At 30.4% G+C, this 23,520-nt stretch overlaps 1 protein-coding gene across 1 annotated transcript in view; it reads right to left on the reverse strand.

Moving 5' to 3' along the window:
- Positions 1-21,885, reverse strand: part of EN1 (engrailed homeobox 1) — a 57,780-nt gene extending 35,895 nt beyond the window's left edge. The window contains exon 1 of the mRNA XM_063428515.1: positions 21,451-21,885. Within this exon, the coding sequence (XP_063284585.1) occupies positions 21,451-21,805 (355 nt within the window). The 5' untranslated portion in view covers positions 21,806-21,885. The remainder of the gene's footprint in view (positions 1-21,450) is intronic.
- Positions 21,886-23,520: the final 1,635 nt, after the last annotated feature.

The following is a 23,520-nucleotide window of genomic DNA, read 5'->3' on the forward strand; positions in this document are numbered from 1 at the left end:
ATATAAAATGTATAAAGTGTACTAAAGAACGGTATATAATATATAATATGTACTGTAGAACAGTGTATAATATATACAACAAATCAGTGTATAATAAATAGCATGTACTATAGAACGGTATGGAGTTTTAATAACATGTACATAATAAATAATAAGTAACAGAGGTAGCTTTATAATATATAATACGTAACAGATGTATGGCATTAATAATATGTGTGTATCGGTGTATAATATGTATAACATAACATCGATCGATGTACATTTATAAAGTATAAACTATGATATGTATTATAAATTGGTGTATAATGTATACTGCAATGAAATATAGATCGAAGTGTGCATTTTAAATACATGATATCCAATGAAATGTATTATGTAGTATACATCATTATGCACATACAATGTACAGGTACGTACAATATGTATAATAATGTGTAATATAAAATACATCGATGTGTAATATGCAATACATGCACTTTGCAATGTATAAGTATATATAAAATACAATGTAGATCCAATCATACATCCATAGTGTTTACTATTGTTATAGATCGATGTATGTAAATAAAAATAAGCATAATAAATTGAAGCATATCTCTAATGGTAATAACTAATAGAACGAGGTTTATTATAATATGGAATATAGATCGGTGTATAGCTGTAATAATATGTCACACAGAGCGGTGTATAGCTATAATATACGATACAGAGCGGTGTATAGCTATAATAATATGTGATACAGAGCGGTGTATAGCTATAATATACGATACAGAGCGGTGTATAGCTATAATAATATGTCACACAGAGCGGAGTATAGCTATAATAATATTTAATACAGAGCGGTGTATAGCTATAATAATATGTCACACAGAGCGGTGTATAGCTATAATATACGATACAGAGCGGTGTATAGCTATAATAATATGTGATACAGAGCGGTGTATAGCTATAATAATATTTAATACAGAGCGGTGTATAGCTATAATAATATGTGATACAGAGCGGTGTATAGCTGTAATAATATGTCACACAGAGCGGTGTATAGCTATAATATACGATACAGAGCGGTGTATAGCTATAATAATATGTGATACAGAGCGGTGTATAGCTATAATAATATTTAATACAGAGCGGTGTATAGCTATAATAATATGTGATACAGAGCGGTGTATAGCTATAATAATATGTAATGCAGAGCGGAGTATAGCTATAATATGTAATACAGACCAGTTTATATCTATAATAATATGTGATACAGAGCGGTTTATAGCGATAATATATAATACAGAGCGGTTTATAGCAAAAAATAATATGTGAGACAGACCGGTTTATAGCTATAATGATATGTGTTACTGAGCGGTTTATAGATAAATGTGTATCAATGACACAATGTAGCTCGCTCAGGCGATTTATAAACATGCAAAAATCACAGGTTGAACTTCACTACCACAATACTCCCATTCACTACCCCCACCCCTTCACTACCCTAATACTCACATTCACTACCCCCACCCCTTCACTACCCCAATACTCCCATTCACTATACCACCCCTTCACTACCCCAATACTCCCATTCACTAACCCACCCCTTCACTACCCCAATACTCCCATTCACTACCCCCACCCATTCACTACCCCAATACTCCCATTCACTACCCCCACCCATTCACTACCCTAATACTCCCATTCACTAGCCCCACCCATTCACTACCCTAATTCATTACCCCCACCCCTTCACTACCCCAATACTCCCATTCACTATCCCACCCCTTCACTACCCCAATACTCCCATTCACTAACCCCACCCCTTCACTACCACAATACTCCCATTCACTAACCCCACCCATTCACTACCCCAATTATCCCATTCACTACCCCAATACTCCCATTCACTACCCCCACCCCTTCACTACCCCAATACTCCCATTCAAGACCTCCACCCCTTCACTACCCCAATACTTCCATTCACTATCCCTACCCCTTCACTACCCCAATAGTTCCATTCACTACCCTCACCCCTTCACTACCCCAATACTCCCATTCAATACCCTCACCCCTTCACTACCCCAATACTTCCATACACTATCCCACCCCTTCACTACCCCAATACTTCAATTCACTACCCCCACCCCTCCACTACCCCAATACTCCCATTGACTACCCCAACCCCTTCACTATCCCAATACTCCCATTCACTACCCCAACCCTTCACTACCCCACCCTTTCACTACCTCAATATTCCCATTCAATACCCCCACCCTTCACTACTCCAAAATATTATTCACTACCTAACCCCTTCACAAGCCCAATAGTCTCATTCACTACCCCACACATTCACTATCCCAATTCTCTCAATTTATCCCCCAAACCAACCACCTCCGCATCCCAAGATTCATTCCCCCAAACCACAAAGCCAGCACCTCAAGATGCAACCAGCATACCTCACCTGCATAAAACCAAATATTTTACTATAAGTACACCCTCTGTGTCTATGAATCCCAAAACTCTGGCCATGAATCCCCAGAACCAATATCAGACATCCTGAGTCCATCCCAGACTAATTCTCCCCATATAACCCCAGATCTGTATGTCCCCAGCTCACACTGACATATCCCACATCCATCAATATGATATGAACTGATTATTACATATCGCACAGTACTGTATGTCCCCAGCTCACACTGACATATCCCACATCCATCAATATGATATCAACTGATTATTACATATCGCACAGTACTGTATGTCCCCAGCTCACACTGACATATCCCACATCCATCAATATGATATCAACTGATTATTATATATTGCATAGTACTGTATGTCCCCAGCTCACATTGACATATCCCACATCCATCAATATGATATCTACTGATTATTACATATCGCATATTACTGTATGTCCCCAGCTCACACTGACATATCCCACATTCATCAATAGGATATCAACTGATTATTACATATCAGATATTACTGTATGTCCCCAGCTCACACTGACATATGCCACATCCATCAATATGATATCAACTGATTATTACATATCGGATATTACTGTATGTCCCCAACTCACACTGACATATCCTACATCCATCAAATATGATATCAACTGATTATTATATATCGGATATTACTGTATGTCCCTAACTCACACTGACATATCCCACATCCATCAATATGATATCAACTGATTATTAGATATCGGATATTACTGTATGTCCCCAACTCACACTGACATATCCTACATCCATCAAATATGATATCAACTGATTATTACATATCGGATATTACTGTATGTCCCCAACTCACACTGACATATCCCACATCCATCAATATGATATCAAATGTTTATTACATATCGCACAGTACTGTATGTCCCCAGCTCACACTGACATATCCCACATCCATCAGTATGATATCAACTGATTATTACATATCGCATAGTACTGTATGTCCCCAGCTCACAATGACATATCCCACATCCATCAAATATGATATCAACTGATTATTACATATCGGATATTACTGTATGTCCCTGGCTCACACTGACATATCCCACATCCATCAATATGATATGAACTGATTATTGCATATCGGATATAACTGTATGTCCCCAACTCACACTGACATATCCCACATCCATCAATAAGATATCAACTGATTATTACATATCGGTTATAACTGTATGTCCCTAACTCACACTGACATATCCCTCATCCATCAATATGATATCAACTGATTATTACATATCGCACAGTACTGTATGTCCCCAGCTCACACTGACATATCCCACATCCATCAATATGATATCAACTGATTATTACATATTGGATATAACTGTATGTCCCCAGCTCACACTGACATATGCCACATCCATCAATATGATATCAAATTATTATTACATATCGGATATTACTGTATGTCCCCAGCTCACACTGACATATCCCACATCCATCAATATGATATCAAATTATTATTACATATCGGATATTACTGTATGTCCCCAGCTCACACTGACATATCCCACATCCATCAATATGATATCAAATTATTATTACATATCGGTTATAACTGTATGTCCCCAGCTCACACTGACATATGCCACATCCATCAATATGATATCAAATTATTATTACATATCGGATATTACTGTATGTCCCCAGCTCACACTGACATATCCCACATCCATCAATATGATATCAACTGATTATTACATATCGGTTATAACTGTATGTCCCCAGCTCACACTGACATATGCCACATCCATCAATATGATATCAAATTATTATTACATATCGGATATTACTGTATGTCCCCAGCTCACACTGACATATCCCACATCCATCAATATGATATCAAATTATTATTACATATCGCACAGTACTGTATGTCCCCAGCTCACACTGACATATCCCACATCCATCAATATGATATCAACTGATTATTACATATCGGATATTACTGTATGTCCCCAGCTCACACTGACATATCCCACATCCATCAATATGATATCAAATTATTATTACATATCGGATATTACTGTACGTCCACAGCTCACACTGACATATCCCACATCCATCAATATAATATCAACTGATTATTACATATTGGATATTACTGTATGTCCCCAACTCACACTGACATATCCCACATCCATCAATATAATATCAACTGATTATTACATATTGGATATTACTGTATGTCCCCAGCTCACACTGACATATCCCACATCCATCAATAGGATATCAACTGATTATTACATATCGGATATTACTGTATGTCCCCAGCTCACACTGACATATCCCACATCCATCAATATGATTATTACATATTGTTACACAATACTGACAATTACACCGCTTTCGAGAGAGGGTAAGATGTAATGTGAGGTGAGAATTATCCAGCAATACTATAATGGGATACATTTTTACTAATCACCCAGGACAGTCTGTGTCTATTCACTAAACATGGACCTGACCTGAGTTTACACTGACTTATCCTCAAAAACACCTAAACAAAACAAACTGAGATCGAATTCCTTCCAGTTGAGATTTTAATTTTATATTCGGCCTAAACGTTGCCAGTGATTTCAGCTCACAGTTTGGTAAATATACTCTAACACATAGCAGCTCGATATATGAATGAATTCACCTCTCTATACAGTGCTCTCATTCACTGAGCTGGGAAGAGATCTATCTATTAAACCACTAACGTGTTACATTGTATATAATATCATGCGGTATCAGTATATATTGTATATAATATCATGCGGTATCAGTATACACTGTATATAATATCATACGGTATCAGTATACATTGTATATAATATTATACAGTGTCAGTATACATTGTATATAATATCATACGGTATCAGTATACATTGTATATAATATTATACGGTGTCAGTATACATTGTATATAATATTATACCGTATCAGTATACATTGTATAGAACATTATACCGTATCAGTATACATTGTATATAATGTTATACGATATCAGCATACATTGTATATAATATCATACGGTATCAGTATACATTGTATATAATATCATGCGGTATCAGTATACATTGTATATAATATCATACGGTATCAGTATACATTGTATATAATGTTATACGATATCAGCATACATTGTATATAATATCATACGGTATCAGTATACATTGTGTAGAACATTATACCGTATCTGTATACATTGTATATAATATTATACGGTATCAGTATACATTGCATATAATATTATACGGTATCAGTATACATTGTATATAATATCATGCGGTATCAGTATACATTGTATATAATATCATGCGGTATCAGTATACATTGCATATAATATCATACGGTATCAGTATACATCGTATATAATATCATACGGTTTCAGTATACATTGTATATAATATTATACGGTGTCAGTATACATTGTATATAATATTATACGATATCAGTAAACATTGTATATGATATCATACGGTGTCAGTATACATTGTATATAATGTTATACGATATCAGCATACATTGTTTATAATATCATGCGGTATCAGTATACATTGTTTATAATATCATACGGTGTCAGTATACATTGTATATAATATTATACGGTATCAGTATACATTGTATATAATATCATACGGTATCAGTAAACATTGTATAGAATATTATACGGTATCAGTATACATTGTATATAATATCATACGGTATCAGTATACATTGTATATAATATTATACATTATCAGTGTACATTGTATATAATATTATACCGTATCAGTATACATTGTTTATAATATTATACAATATCAGCATACATTGTATATAATATCATTCGGTATCAGCATACATTGTATATAATATCATACGGTATCAGTATACATTGTATATAATATCATACGGTATCAGCATACATTGTATATAATATCATACGGTATCAGTATACATTGTATATAATATTATACGGTATCAGTATACATTGTATATAATATCATACGGTATCAGTATACATTGCATATAATATTATACGGTATCAGTATACATTGTATATAATATCATACGGTATCAGTATACATTGTATATAATATTATACGGTGTCAGTATACATTGTATATAATATCATACGGTATCAGTATACATTGTTTATAATATAATTCGGTATCAGTAAACATTGTATATAATATCATTCAGTATCAGTATACATTGTATATAATATCATTCGGTGTCAGTATACATTGTTTATAATATCATTCGGTATCAGTAAACATTGTATATAATATCATTCGGTATCAGTATACATTGTATATAATATCATACGGTATCAGTATACATTGTATATAATATCATGCGGTATCAGTATACATTGTATATAATATCATACGGTATCAGTATACATTGCATATAATATTATACGGTATCAGTATACATTGTATATAATATTATACGGTATCAGTATACATTGTATATAATATTATACGGTATCAGTATACATTGTATATAATATTATACGGTGTCAGTATACATTGTATATAATATCATACGGTATCAGTATACATTGTATATAATACTATACGGTATCAGTATACATTGTATATAATATCATGCGGTATCAGTATACATTGTATATAATATCATTCGGTGTCAGTATACATTGTATATAATATTATACGGTGTCAGTATACATTGTATATAATATCATACGGTATCAGTATACATTGTTTATAATATCATTCGGTATCAGTAAACATTGTATATAATATCATTCGGTATCAGTAAACATTGTATATAATATCATACGGTATCAGTATACATTGTTTATAATATCATTCGGTATCAGTAAACATTGTATATATTATCATTCAGTATCAGTATACATTGTATATAATATCATGCGGTATCAGTATACATTGTATATAATATCATACGGTATCAGTATACATTGCATATAATATTTTACGGTATCAGTATACATTGTATATAATATCATACGGTATCAGTATACATTGTTTATAATATTATACGGTATCAGTATACATTGTATATAATATCATACGGTATCAGTATACATTGTATATAATATCATTCGGTATCAGTATACATTGTATATAATATCATACGGTATCAGTATACATTGTTTATAATATTATACGGTATCAGTATACATTGTATATAATATCATACGGTATCAGTATACATTGTTTATAATATTATACGATATCAGTATACATTGTATATAATATCATACGGTATGGAGAACAAACCTCATCCTTCCGAATACAGCAACATAATATCACCCACAATTGTAATGTATACTAGATATACAGTGAAATATAGTATACCACATTATTGTGAATATACCATAATATATAAACTGTTTTATTATCATATACATACCATTATCGATCATTATATATAAATGATAAATATATCATATATAGTGTTAGGATATTATACATAAACCGATATTATTAGTTGTGAAATATTTTATATAAAGTGATATTATAGTGTATAGAATATTATAAATAAAGTAATATTATAGTGTATATAATTTCCCAGTTTACCCTTCCTTTCCCTTCCCTAATATATTGTTCTTTATTATTTGTAAATTCTGCAAAATTTTTCAATAAAAAAATATTTGAAAAGAATATTATATAGAAAGTGATATTATGGTGTATATAATATTATATAGAAAGTGATATTATGATGTATAGAATATTATATAGAAAGTGATATTATGGTGCATAGAATATTATATAGAAAGTGATATTATGGTGTATAGAATATTATATAGAAAGTGATATTATGGTGTATATAATATTATATAGAAAGTGATATTATGATGTATAGAATATTATATAGAAAGTGATATTATGGTGTATATAATATTATATAGAAAGTGATATTATGATGTATAGAATATTATATAGAAAGTGATATTATGGTGCATAGAATATTATATAGAAAGTGATATTATGGTGCTTAGAATATTATATAGAAAGTTATAGTATAGTGTATAGAATATTATATAGAAAGTGATATTATGGTGCATAGAATATTATATAGAAAGTGATATTATGGTGCATAGAATATTATATAGAAAGTGATATTATGGTGCATAGAATATTATATAGAAAGTGATATTATGGTGCATAGAATATTATATAGAAAGTGATATTATGGTGTATAGAATATTATATAGAAAGTGATATTATGGTGCATAGAATATTATATAGAAAGTGATATTATGGTGTATAGAATATTATATAGAAAGTGATATTATGGTGCTTAGAATATTATATAGAAAGTGATATTATAGTGCATAGAATATTATATAGAAAGTGATATTATGGTGCATAGAATATTATATAGAAAGTGATATTATGGTGCATAGAATATTATATAGAAAGTGATATTATGGTGCATAGAATATTATATAGAAAGTGATATTATGGTGCATAGAATATTATATAGAAAGTGATATTATGGTGTATAGGATATTATATAGAAAGTGATATTCTGGTGTATAGAATATTATATAGAAAGTGATATTATGGTGTATAGAATATTATATAGAAAGTGATATTATGGTGTATAGAATATTATATAGAAAGTGATATTATGATGTATATAATATTATATAGAAAGTGATATTATGATGTATATAATATTATATAGAAAGTGATATTATGGTGTATAGAATATTATATAGAAAGTGATATAGTGTATAGAATATTATATAGAAAGTGATATTATGGTGCATAGAATATTATATAGAAAGTGATATCATGGTGCAAAGAATATTATATAGAAAGTGATATTATGATGTATAGAATATTATATAGAAAGTGATATTATGATGTATAGAATATTATATAGAAAGTGATATTATGGTGTATATAATATTATATAGAAAGTGATATTATGATGTATAGAATATTATATAGAAAGTGATATTATGGTGCTTAGAATATTATATAGAAAGTTATAGTATAGTGTATAGAATATTATATAGAAAGTGATATTATGGTGCATAGAATATTATATAGAAAGTGATATTATGGTGCTTAGAATATTATATAGAAAGTTATAGTATAGTGTATAGAATATTATATAGAAAGTGATATTATGGTGCATAGAATATTATATAGAAAGTGATATTATGGTGCATAGAATATTATATAGAAAGTGATATTATGGTGCATAGAATATTATATAGAAAGTGATATTATGGTGCATAGAATATTATATAGAAAGTGATATTATGGTGTATAGAATATTATATAGAAAGTGATATTATGGTGCATAGAATATTATATAGAAAGTGATATTATGGTGTATAGAATATTATATAGAAAGTGATATTATGGTGCTTAGAATATTATATAGAAAGTGATATTATAGTGCATAGAATATTATATAGAAAGTGATATTATGGTGCATAGAATATTATATAGAAAGTGATATTATGGTGCATAGAATATTATATAGAAAGTGATATTATGGTGCATAGAATATTATATAGAAAGTGATATTATGGTGCTTAGAATATTATATAGAAAGTGATATTATGGTGCATAGAATATTATATAGAAAGTGATATTATGGTGCATAGAATATTATATAGAAAGTGATATTATGGTGTATAGGATATTATATAGAAAGTTATATTATGGTGTATAGGATATTATATAGAAAGTGATATTATGGTGTATAGGATATTATATAGAAAGTGATATTATGGTGTATATAATATTATATAGAAAGTGATATTATGATGTATATAATATTATATAGAAAGTGATATTATGGTGTATAGAATATTATATAGAAAGTGATATTATGGTGCATAGAATATTATATAGAAAGTGATATTATGGTGCATAGAATGTTATATAGAAAGTGATATTATGGTGTATAGAATATTATATAGAAAGTGATATAGTGTATAGAATATTATATAGAAAGTGATATTATGGTGTATAGAATATTATATAGAAAGTGATATTATGGAGCATAGAATATTATATAGAAAGTGATATTATGGTGCATAGAATATTATATAGAAAGTTATAGTATAGTGTATAGAATATTATATAGAAAGTGATATTATGGTGTATAGAATATTATATAGAAAGTGATATTATGGTGCATAGAATATTATATAGAAAGTGATATTATGGTGCATAGAATATTATATAGAAAGTGATATTATGATGTATAGAATATTATATAGAAAGTGATATTATGGTGCATAGAATATTATATGGAAAGTGATATTATGGAGCATAGAATATTATATAGAAAGTGATATTATGGTGCATAGAATATTATATAGAAAGTGATATTATGGTGTATAGAATATTATATAGAAAGTGATATTATAGTGCTTAGAATATTATATAGAAAGTGATATTATGGTGCATAGAATATTATATAGAAAGTGATATTATGGTGTATAGAATATTATATAGAAAGTGATATTATGGTGCTTAGAATATTATATACAAAGTGATATTATAGTGCATAGAATATTATATAGAAAGTGATATTATGGTGCATAGAATATTATATAGAAAGTGATATTATGGTGCATAGAATATTATATAGAAAGTGATATTATGGTGCTTAGAATATTATATAGAAAGTGATATTATGGTGCATAGAATATTATATAGAAAGTGATATTATGCTGCATAGAATATTATATAGAAAGTGATATTATGGTGTATAGGATATTATATAGAAAGTGATATTATGGTGTATAGAATATTATATAGAAAGTGATATCATGGTGCATAGAATATTATATAGAAAGTGATATTATGGTGCTTAGAATATTATATAGAAAGTGATATTATGGTGCATAGAATATTATATAGAAAGTGATATTATGGTGCATAGAATATTATATAGACAGTGATATTATGGTGTATAGGATATTATATAGAAAGTGATAATATGGTGTATAGAATATTATATAGAAAGTGATATTATGGTGCATAGACTATTATATAGAAAGTGATATTATGGTGTATAGGATATTATATAGAAAGTGATATTATGGTGTATAGGATATTATATAGAAAGTGATATTATGGTGTATAGAATATTATATAGAAAGTGATATTATGGTGTATAGAATATTATATAGAAAGTTATAGTATAGTGTATAGAATATTATATAGAAAGTGATATTATGGTGCATAGAATATTATATAGAAAGTGATATTATGGTGCATAGAATATTATATAGAAAGTGATATTATGGTGCATAGAATATTATATAGAAAGTGATATTATGGTGTATAGAATATTATATAGAAAGTGATATTATGGTGCATAGAATATTATATAGAAAGTGATATTATGGTGCATAGAATATTATATAGAAAGTGATATTATGGTGCTTAGAATATTATATAGAAAGTGATATTATGGTGCATGGAATATTATATAGAAAGTGATATTATGATGTATAGAATATTATATAGAAAGTGATATTATGATGTATAGAATATTATATAGAAAGTGATATTATGATGTATAGAATATTATATAGAAAGTGATATTATGGTGCATAGAATATTATATAGAAAGTGATATTATGGTGCATAGAATATTATATAGAAAGTGATATTATGGTGCTTAGAATATTATATAGAAAGTGATATTATGGTGCATAGAATATTATATAGAAAGTGATATCATGGTGCAAAGAATATTATATAGAAAGTGATATTATGGTGTATAGGATATTATATAGAAAGTGATAATATGGTGTATAGAATATTATATAGAAAGTTATAGTATAGTGTATAGAATATTATATAGAAAGTGATATTATGATGTATAGAATATTATATAGAAAGTGATATTATGATGTATAGAATATTATATAGAAAGTGATATTATGGTGCATAGAATATTATATAGAAAGTGATATTATTGTGCATAGAATATTATATAGAAAGTGATATTATGGTGCTAAGAATATTATATAGAACGTGATATTATGGTGCATAGAATATTATATAGAAAGTGATATTATGGTGTATAGGATATTATATAGAAAGTGATAATATGGTGTATAGAATATTATATAGAAAGTGATATTATGGTGCATAGAATATTATATAGAAAGTGATATTATGGTGCATAGAATATTATATAGAAAGTGATATTATGGTGTATAGGATATTATATAGAAAGTGATATTATGGTGTATAGAATATTATATAGAAAGTGATATTATGGTGTATAGAATATTATATAGAAAGTTATAGTATAGTGTATAGAATATTATATAGAAAGTGATATTATGGTGTATAGAATATTATATAGAAAGTGATATTATGGTGCATAGAATATTATATAGAAAGTGATATTATGGTTTATAGAATATTATATAGAAAGTTATAGTATAGTGTATAGAATATTATATAGAAAGTGATATTATGGTGCATAGAATATTATATAGAAAGTGATATTATGGTGCATAGAATATTATATAGAAAGTGATATTATGGTGCATAGAATATTATATAGAAAGTGATATTATGGTGCATAGAATATTATATAGAAAGTGATATTATGATGTATAGAATATTATATAGAAAGTGATATTATGATGTATAGAATATTATATAGAAAGTGATATTATGGTGTATAGAATATTATATAGAAAGTGATATTATGGTGCATAGAATATTATATAGAAAGTGATATTATGGTGTATAGGATATTATATAGAAAGTTATATTCTGGTGCTTAGAATATTATATAGAAAGTGATATTATGGTGCATAGAATATTATATAGAAAGTGATATTATGGTGCATAGAATATTATATAGAAAGTGATATTATGGTGCTTAGAATATTATATAGAAAGTTATAGTATAGTGTATAGAATATTATATAGAAAGTGATATTATGGTGTATAGGATATTATATAGAAAGTGATAATATGGTGTATAGAATATTATATAGAAAGTGATATTATGGTGCATAGACTATTATATAGAAAGTGATATTATGGTGTATAGGATATTATATAGAAAGTGATATTATGGTGTATAGGATATTATATAGAAAGTGATATTATGGTGTATAGAATATTATATAGAAAGTGATATTATGGTGTATAGAATATTATATAGAAAGTTATAGTATAGTGTATAGAATATTATATAGAAAGTGATATTATGGTGCATAGAATATTATATAGAAAGTGATATTATGGTGCATAGAATATTATATAGAAAGTGATATTATGGTGTATAGAATATTATATAGAAAGTGATATTATGGTGCATAGAATATTATATAGAAAGTTATATTATGGTGTATAGGATATTATATAGAAAGTGATATTATGGTGTATAGGATATTATATAGAAAGTGATATTATGGTGTATAGAATATTATATAGAAAGTGATATTATGGTGCATAGAATATTATATGGAAAGTGATATTATGGTGTATAGAATATTATATAGAAAGTGATATTATGATGTATAGAATATTATATAGAAAGTGATATTATGGTGTATAGAATATTATATAGAAAGTGATATTATGGTGCTTAGAATATTATATAGAAAGTGATATTATGGTGTATAGAATATTATATAGAAAGTGATATTATGGTGCTTAGAATATTATATAGAAAGTGATATTATGGTGCTTAGAATATTATATAGAAAGTGATATTATGGTGCATAGAATATTATATAGAAAGTGATATTATGGTGTATAGAATATTATATAGAAAGTGATATTATGGTGCATAGAATATTATATAGAAAGTGATATTATGGTGCATAGAATATTATATAGAAAGTGATATTATGGTGTATAGGATATTATATAGAAAGTGATATTATGGTGTATAGAATATTATATAGAAAGTGATATCATGGTGCATAGAATATTATATAGAAAGTGATATTATGGTGCTTAGAATATTATATAGAAAGTGATATTATGGTGCATAGAATATTATATAGAAAGTGATATTATGGTGCATAGAATATTATATAGACAGTGATATTATGGTGCATAGAATATTATATAGAAAGTGATATTATGGTGCTTAGAATATTATATAGAAAGTGATATTATGGTGCTTAGAATATTATATAGAAAGTGATATTATGGTGCATAGAATATTATATAGAAAGTGATATTATGGTGTATAAACTGATAATAAATAATGTATCCCACTATAGCGGTTTATTTAATGAATAGCGATTTGGTATTTGACTAGACAGAGAATTATAGGCAGGAAATCAGAGAGAATCTAGACGGTTAACGCCAGGCAGGCTGAGCTAATTCGGAATAACACTGAGCTTTGTGAATTCCTGATTCACTGACATCATTGGGATAATGTGCAGAATATTCCACTGGATATAAAGTAACGTTTATTAACAGTTTAACCCTGTAACACCCCAAACACAGTGTCTGATTCTGTAATACATTCAGACACTTTATATACTACATCTGTTATTATTATTATTATACACGGTTTGCACCCTGATATAACGTATTACAGACACGGTGCAGCAAGCGATAGACATACAATATCCTATGTATTAAATATCGTGTTATGTTATCGCTGCTATAATGGAATATCACCCGAATTAATGTGGAATTATCAGGAATAGAATAAATATCTTCTAATATCATTCGCTGTTTACATAGTATTCTGTATATGACAATTTATTTCATGGATTTTATCCTGTAACTCTATTTTCCTTAATATTATCTGTATATAACAATTTATTTAATATTTAATGGATTTAATTCTGTAACCCTATTTTCATTAATATTATCTGTATATAACAATTTATTTAATATTTAATGGATTTTATCCTGTAACCCTATTTTCATTAATATTATCTGTATATAACAATTTATTTAATATTTAATGGATTTTATCCTGTAACCCTATTTTCCTTAATATTATCTGTATATAACAATTTATTTAATATTTAATGGATTTAATCCTGTAACCCTATTCTCCTTAATATTATCTGTATATAACAATTAATTTAATATTTAATGGATTTTATCCTGTAACCCTATTTTCCTTAATATTATCTGTATATAACAATTTATTTAACATTTAATGGATTTTATCCTGTAACCCTATTCTCCTTAATATTATCTGTATATAACAATTTATTTAATATTTAATGGATTTTATCCTGTAACCCTAGTTTCATTAATATTATCTGTATATAACAATTTATTTAATATTTAATGGATTTAATCCTGTAACCCCATTTTCCTTAATATTATCTGTATATAACAATTTATTTAATATTTAATGGATTTTATCCTGTAACCCTATTTTCCTTAATATTATCTGTATATAACAATTTATTTAATATTTAATGGATTTAATTCTGTAACCCTATTTTCATTAATATTATCTGTATATAACAATTTATTTAATATTTAATGGATTTAATCCTGTAACTCTATTTTCATTAATATTATCTGTATATAACAATTTATTTAATATTTAATGGATTTTATCCTGTAACTCTATTTTCATTAATATTATCTGTATATAAAAATTTATTTAATATTTAATGGATTTTATCCTGTAACTCTATTTTCATTAATATTATCTGTATATAACAATTTATTTAATATTTAATGGATTTTATCCTGTAACCCTATTCTCCTTAATATTATCTGTATATAACAATTTATTTAATATTTAATGGATTTTATCCTGTAACCCTATTTTCATTAATATTATCTGTATATAACAATTTATTTAACATTTAATGGATTTAATCCTGTAACTCTATTTTCATTAATATTATCTGTATATAACAATTTATTTAATATTTAATGGATTTTATCCTGTAACCCTATTCTCCTTAATATTATCTGTATATAACAATTTATTTAATATTTAATGGATTTTATCCTGTAACCCTATTTTCCTTAATATTATCTGTATATAACAATTTATTTAATATTTAATGGATTTAATCCTGTAACTCTATTTTCATTAATATTATCTGTATATAACAATTTATTTAATATTTAATGGATTTTATCCTGTAACTCTATTTTCATTAATATTATCTGTATATAACAATTTATTTAATATTTAATGGATTTTATCCTGTAACCCTATTCTCCTTAATATTATCTGTATATAACAATTTATTTAATATTTAATGGATTTTATCCTGTAACCCTATTTTCATTAATATTATCTGTATATAACAATTTATTTAACATTTAATGGATTTAATCCTGTAACTCTATTTTCATTAATATTATCTGTATATAACAATTTATTTAATATTTAATGGATTTAATCCTGTAACTCTATTTTCATTAATATTATCTGTATATAACAATTTATTTAATATTTAATGGATTTTATTCTGTAACCCTATTTTCATCAATATTATCTGTATATAACAATTTATTTAATATTTAATGGATTTTATCCTGTAACCCTATTTTCATTAATATTATCTGTATATAACACTTTATTTAATATTTAATGGATTTTATCCTGTAACCGTATTTTCATTAATATTATCTGTATATAACAATTTATTTAACATTTAATGGATTTAATCCTGTAACTCTATTTTCATTAATATTATCTGTATATAACAATTTATTTAATATTTAATGGATTTAATCCTGTAACTCTATTTTCATTAATATTATCTGTATATAACAATTTATTTAATATTTAATGGATTTTATTCTGTAACCCTATTTTCATCAATATTATCTGTATATAACAATTTATTTAATATTTAATGGATTTTATCCTGTAACCCTATTTTCATTAATATTATCTGTATATAACAATTTATTTAATATTTAATGGATTTAATTCTGTAACCCTGTTTTCATTAATATTATCTGTATATAACAATTTATTTAATATTTAATGGATTTAATTCTGTAACCCTATTTTCATTAATATTATCTGTATATAACAATCTGATCATTTTCTGTAATTAACACTCCAGTTAATTTAATATTAATTTATATTTAACACTGTATTCATTAGATATCACCATATTTTAATTATATTTAAACATCCTGCATATGAAACTATGGCTTCGAATTAATATTTTTGTATAAACTTTTTGAAATGATTTTATATTATTATAATATTTGATGTAGTTATATAACAGATTTTTTGATGATTTATTCATTTATTTTTAATCATTTGAAAAAGCTTATGAAACAATATTAAATGGAGGCCTTAATCCGGATTATAAACCGTTAACACTGACCTCATAGCTCCAGGTGCCGACAAATAAACGGATTGTATTCATCTTTTATTAATAACTGGTAAATAACGAATTAGATGAATCAAAAGCCAGTATAATAAATAGCGCGATATGTTTCCGCTTCACATTTAGCGATCTATCTGATCTATTTCCTGACATCGAGGCGGTGGAGCTCTATATTAGGCGGTGGAGCTCTGTATTAGGCGGTGGAGCTCTGTATTAGGCGGTGGAGCTCTGTATTAGGCGGTGGAGCTCTGTATGTGGCTGTGGAGCTCTGTAAGGGGATGCACGGTTCTGTATGTGGCGGTGGAGCTCTGTATGTGGCTGTGGAGCTCTGTAGGGGGATGCACGGTTCTGTATTAGGCGGTGGAGCTCTGTATAGGGCTGTGGAGCTCTGTAGGGGGATGCACGGTTCTGTATTAGGCGGTGGAGCTCTGTATGTGGCTGTGGAGCTCTGTAGGGGGATGCACGGTTCTGTATTAGGCGGTGGAGCTCTGTATGTGGCTGTGGAGCTCTGTAGGGGGATGCACGGTTCTGTATTAGGCGGTGGAGCTCTGTATTAGGCGGTGGAGCTCTGTATGTGGCTGTGGAGCTCTGTAAGGGGATGCAAGGTTCTGTATTAGGCGGTGGAGCTCTGTATTAGGCGGTGGAGCTCTGTATAGGGCTGTGGAGCTCTGTAGGGGGATGCACGGTTCTGTATTAGGCGGTGGAGCTCTGTATTAGGCGGTGGAGCTCTGTATGTGGCTGTGGAGCTCTGTAAGGGGATGCAAGGTTCTGTATTAGGCGGTGGAGCTCTGTATTAGGCGGTGGAGCTCTGTATAGGGCTGTGGAGCTCTGTAGGGGGATGCACGGTTCTGTATTAGGCGGCGGAGTTCTGTATTAGGCGGTGGAGCTCTGTATGTGGCTGTGGAGCTCTGTAAGGGGATGCAAGGTTCTGTATTAGGCGGCGGAGTTCTGTATTAGGCGGTGGAGCTCTGTATAGGGCTGTGGAGCTCTGTAGGGGGATGCACGGTTCTGTATTAGGCGGTGGAGCTCTGTATAGGGCTGTGGAGCTCTGTAAGGGGATGCACGGTTCTGTATTAGGCGGTGGAGCTCTGTATTAGGCGGTGGAGCTCTGTATTAGGCGGTGGAGCTCTGTAATAACAACCCTAGCCCTGATCATCTTTCTGACACGCAGTCATAGAGTTATTCACTAAACGGCGATCTACCGTTTTTATTGCTTGATGAAAAGTGTATCTAACACAATGATACAACGATATACCGCTCTAACACAATGATACAACGATATACCGCTCTAACAGAATGATACAACGATATACCGCTCTAACAGAACAATATATCGCTCTAACACAATGATACAACGATATACCGCTCTAACAGAACAATATATCGCTCTAACACAATGATACAACGATATACCGCTCTAACAGAACAATATATCGCTCTAACACAATGATACAACGATATACCGCTCTAACAGAACGATATACCGCTCTAACACAATGATACAACGATATACCGCTCTAACAGAATGATACAACGATATACCGCTCTAACAGAATGATACAACGATATACCGCTCTAACACAATGATACAACGATATACCGCTCTAACAGAATGATACAACGATATACCGCTCTAACACAATGATACAACGATATACCGCTCTAACAGAACAATATATCGCTCTAACACAATGATACAACGATATACCGCTCTAACAGAACAATATATCGCTCTAACACAATGATACAACGATATACCGCTCTAACAGAACAATATATCGCTCTAACACAATGATACAACGATATACCGCTCTAACAGAACGATATACCGCTCTAACACAATGATACAACGATATACCGCTCTAACAGAACAATATATCGCTCTAACACAATGATACAACGATATACCGCTCTAACAGAACGATATACCGCTCTAACACAATGATACAACGATATACCGCTCTAACAGAATGATACAACGATATACCGCTCTAACACAATGATACAACGATATACCGCTATAACAGAACAATATATCGCTCTAACACAATGATACAACGATATACCGCTCTAACAGAATGATACAACGATATACCGCTCTAACACAATGATACAACGATATACCGCTCTAACAGAACAATATATCGCTCTAACACAATGATACAACGATATACCGCTCTAACAGAACAATATATCGCTCTAACACAATGATACAACGATATACCGCTCTAACAGAACAATATATCGCTCTAACACAATGATACAACGATATACCGCTCTAACAGAACAATATATCGCTCTAACACAATGATACAACGATATACCGCTCTAACAGAACAATATATCACTCTAACACAATCATACAACGATATACCGCTCTAACAGAAAAATATATCGCTCTAACACAATGATACAACGATATTATACATCGCTCCATGCCAAGTTCAGAATAACGCTATGTCTGGGACAGGGTCTCACAGGCTATGGGAAGGGGGGGGGGGGGGGGGAGCGGTGTATGGGAGCAATTATTGGGAATAAACCCATTGAAGAAAGCAAAAGATATAAGGGGTATATGAAGTTATTAGACACACGGAGAGCGGTATATGGTGTTATTATACCCGGAGAGATTACTAAATAGGTATAAACATGCAAACATGCGTTATATGAGGTTATTATACACTGGGAGAATACTATATACGGGTACATATTCAGAGAGCGGTATATGAGTTTATTATAGACGAAGAGAGGGTTATATGGGGTTATTATACACGGGGAGAGCAGTACATGGGGTTATTATACACGGGCAGAGCAGTACATGGGGTTATTATACACGGAGAGAGCGTTATATGGGGTTATTATACACGGAGAGAGCGTTATATGGGGTTATTATACACGGGGAGAGCAGTATATGGGGTTATTATACATGGAGAGAGCGGTATATAGGGTTATTATACACCCTGAAGGCGGTATAAGGGGGTGCACACGCAGAGAGCGGTATATAAGGTTATTATACACCCTGAGGGCGGTATATGGGGGTACACACGCAGAGAGCGGTATATAAGGTTATTATACACCCTGAGGGCGGTATATGGGGGTACACACGCAGAGAGCGGTATATAAGGTTATTATACACCCTGAGGGCGGTATATGGGGGTACACACGCAGAGAGCGGTATATAAGGTTATTATACACCCTGAGGGCAGTATATGGGGGTACACACGCAGAGAGCGGTATATAAGGTTATTATACACCCTGAGGGCGGTATATGGGGGTATACACGCAGAGAGCGGTATATAAGGTTATTATACACCCTGAGGGCGGTATATGGGGGTACACACGCAGATAGCGGTATATAAGGTTATTATACACCCTGAGGGCAGTATATGGGGGTACACACGCAGAGAGCGGTATATAAGGTTATTATACACCCTGAGGGCGGTATATGGGGGTACACACGCAGAGAGCGGTATATAAGGTTTATTATACACCCTGAGGGCGGTATATGGGGGTACACACGCAGAGAGCGGTATATAAGGTTATTATACACCCTGAGGGCGGTATATGGGGGTACACACGCAGAGAGCGGTATATAAGGTTATTATACACCCTGAGGGCGGTATATGGGGGTACACACGCAGAGAGCGGTATATAGGGTGCCCTGGGGTCACTCACCTGAGGAGGGTCGGTCGGAGTAGCGGGTACAGTAAACCCAGGCTGGCCACACCAGGGGGTCATTCTTGAGAGCTGGGGCCCCCGGGGACCCCACTAGGAGTAGGGCCGGGTTGGGGTCGCTACTTTTGGAGCTGTCTGAAGGGGTATCTGAGTCCTGGCTGGAAGTGGGGTGCAGGGGGTTGACATTCTCCCTCCCGGGGGGCTCCTTTCGGCACCCGAAGTCCGGCCGCAGGATGTTGTCAATGAAAAAATTGGTGGTCCGGTGTGGGGGGGCCCCGGGGTGCAGGGGGGGAGGGGACACCCCTGGATCGGAATCACTGGGGGCCCCTGGGCTGTGCTCAGTCTGATCCTCCATCACGGGCCCCTGGAGCCCACCTGCTCCTGGGCTGAGTGAGGCTGAGTGAAGCTTCGAGCTCCCTCTGAGAGCTCCCTCTCTCTCTGACTCACTCCCAGCTCTGTCTCCTCTCTACCTTCCCAGGACAGGACGCTCTGAGCCAGGGCCACGTGTGGACAGCCAATCACAGGCCAGGACTGTGCCTCCCCTGCCAAGGGCTGGCCAATGGCAGCGAAAGCTGGGGGGTACAGAGTGAGGGGCCCTAATCATAATATTAACATTAGATCAGTTCATAGATATCTCAATAGTAACATTGTATCAATGTATCACACAGTGTATCACAGTAACAACACAACAGCACACACAGCTTAATAATATTATTATAACACCACATACACCTTAATAATATTATTATAACACTACATACAGCTTAATAATATTATTATATCACACAGTGTATCACAATAACAACACAACAGCACACACAGCTTAATAATATTATTATAACACTACATACAGCTTAATAATATTATTATAACACTACATACAGCTTAATAATATTATTATATCACACAGTGTATCACAAGAACAACACAACAGCACACACAGCTTAATAATATTATTATAACACCACATACAGCTAATAATATTATTATAACACCACATACAGCTAATAATATTATTATAACAGCACATACAGCTAATAATATTATTATAACACCACATACAGCTAATAATATTATTATAACACCACATACAGCTAATAATATTATTATAACACCACATACAGCTAATAATATTATTATAACACCACATACAGCTTAATAATATTATTATAACACCACATACAGCTAATAATATTATTATAACACCACATACAGCTAATAATATTATTATAACACCACATACAGCTTAATAATATTATTATAACACCACATACAGCTAATAATATTATTATAACACCACATACAGCTAATAATATTATTATAACACTACATACAGCTTAATAATATTATTATATCACACAGTGTATCACAAGAACAACACAACAGCACACACAGCTTAATAATATTATTATAACAGCACATACAGCTTAATAATATTATTATAACACCACATACAGCTAATAATATTATTATAACACCACATACAGATTAATAATATTATTATAACACCACATACAGCTAATAATATTATTATAGCACCACATACAGCTAATAATATTATTATAACACCACATACAGCTAATAATATTATTATAACACCACATACAGCTTAATAATATTATTATAACACCACATACAGCTTAATAATATTATTATATCACACAGTGTATCACAAGAACAACACAACAGCACACACAGATTAATAATATTATTATAACACCACATACAGCTAATAATATTATTATAACACCACATACAGCTAATAATATTATTATAACACTACATACAGCTAATAATATTATTATAACACCACATACAGCCTAATAATATTATTATAACACCACATACAGCTAATAATATTATTATAACACTACATACAGCTAATAATATTATTATAACACTACATACAGCTTAATAATATTATTATAACACCACATACAGCTAATAATATTATTATAACACCACATACAGCTTAATAATATTATTATAACACCACATACAGCTAATAATATTATTATAACACCACATACAGCTTAATAATATTATAAAAGCACATACAGTTTAATAATA

The sequence above is a fragment of the Pelobates fuscus genome, chromosome 8, assembly GCF_036172605.1.
Source record: "Pelobates fuscus isolate aPelFus1 chromosome 8, aPelFus1.pri, whole genome shotgun sequence".
Lineage (NCBI taxonomy): Eukaryota > Metazoa > Chordata > Amphibia > Anura > Pelobatidae > Pelobates > Pelobates fuscus.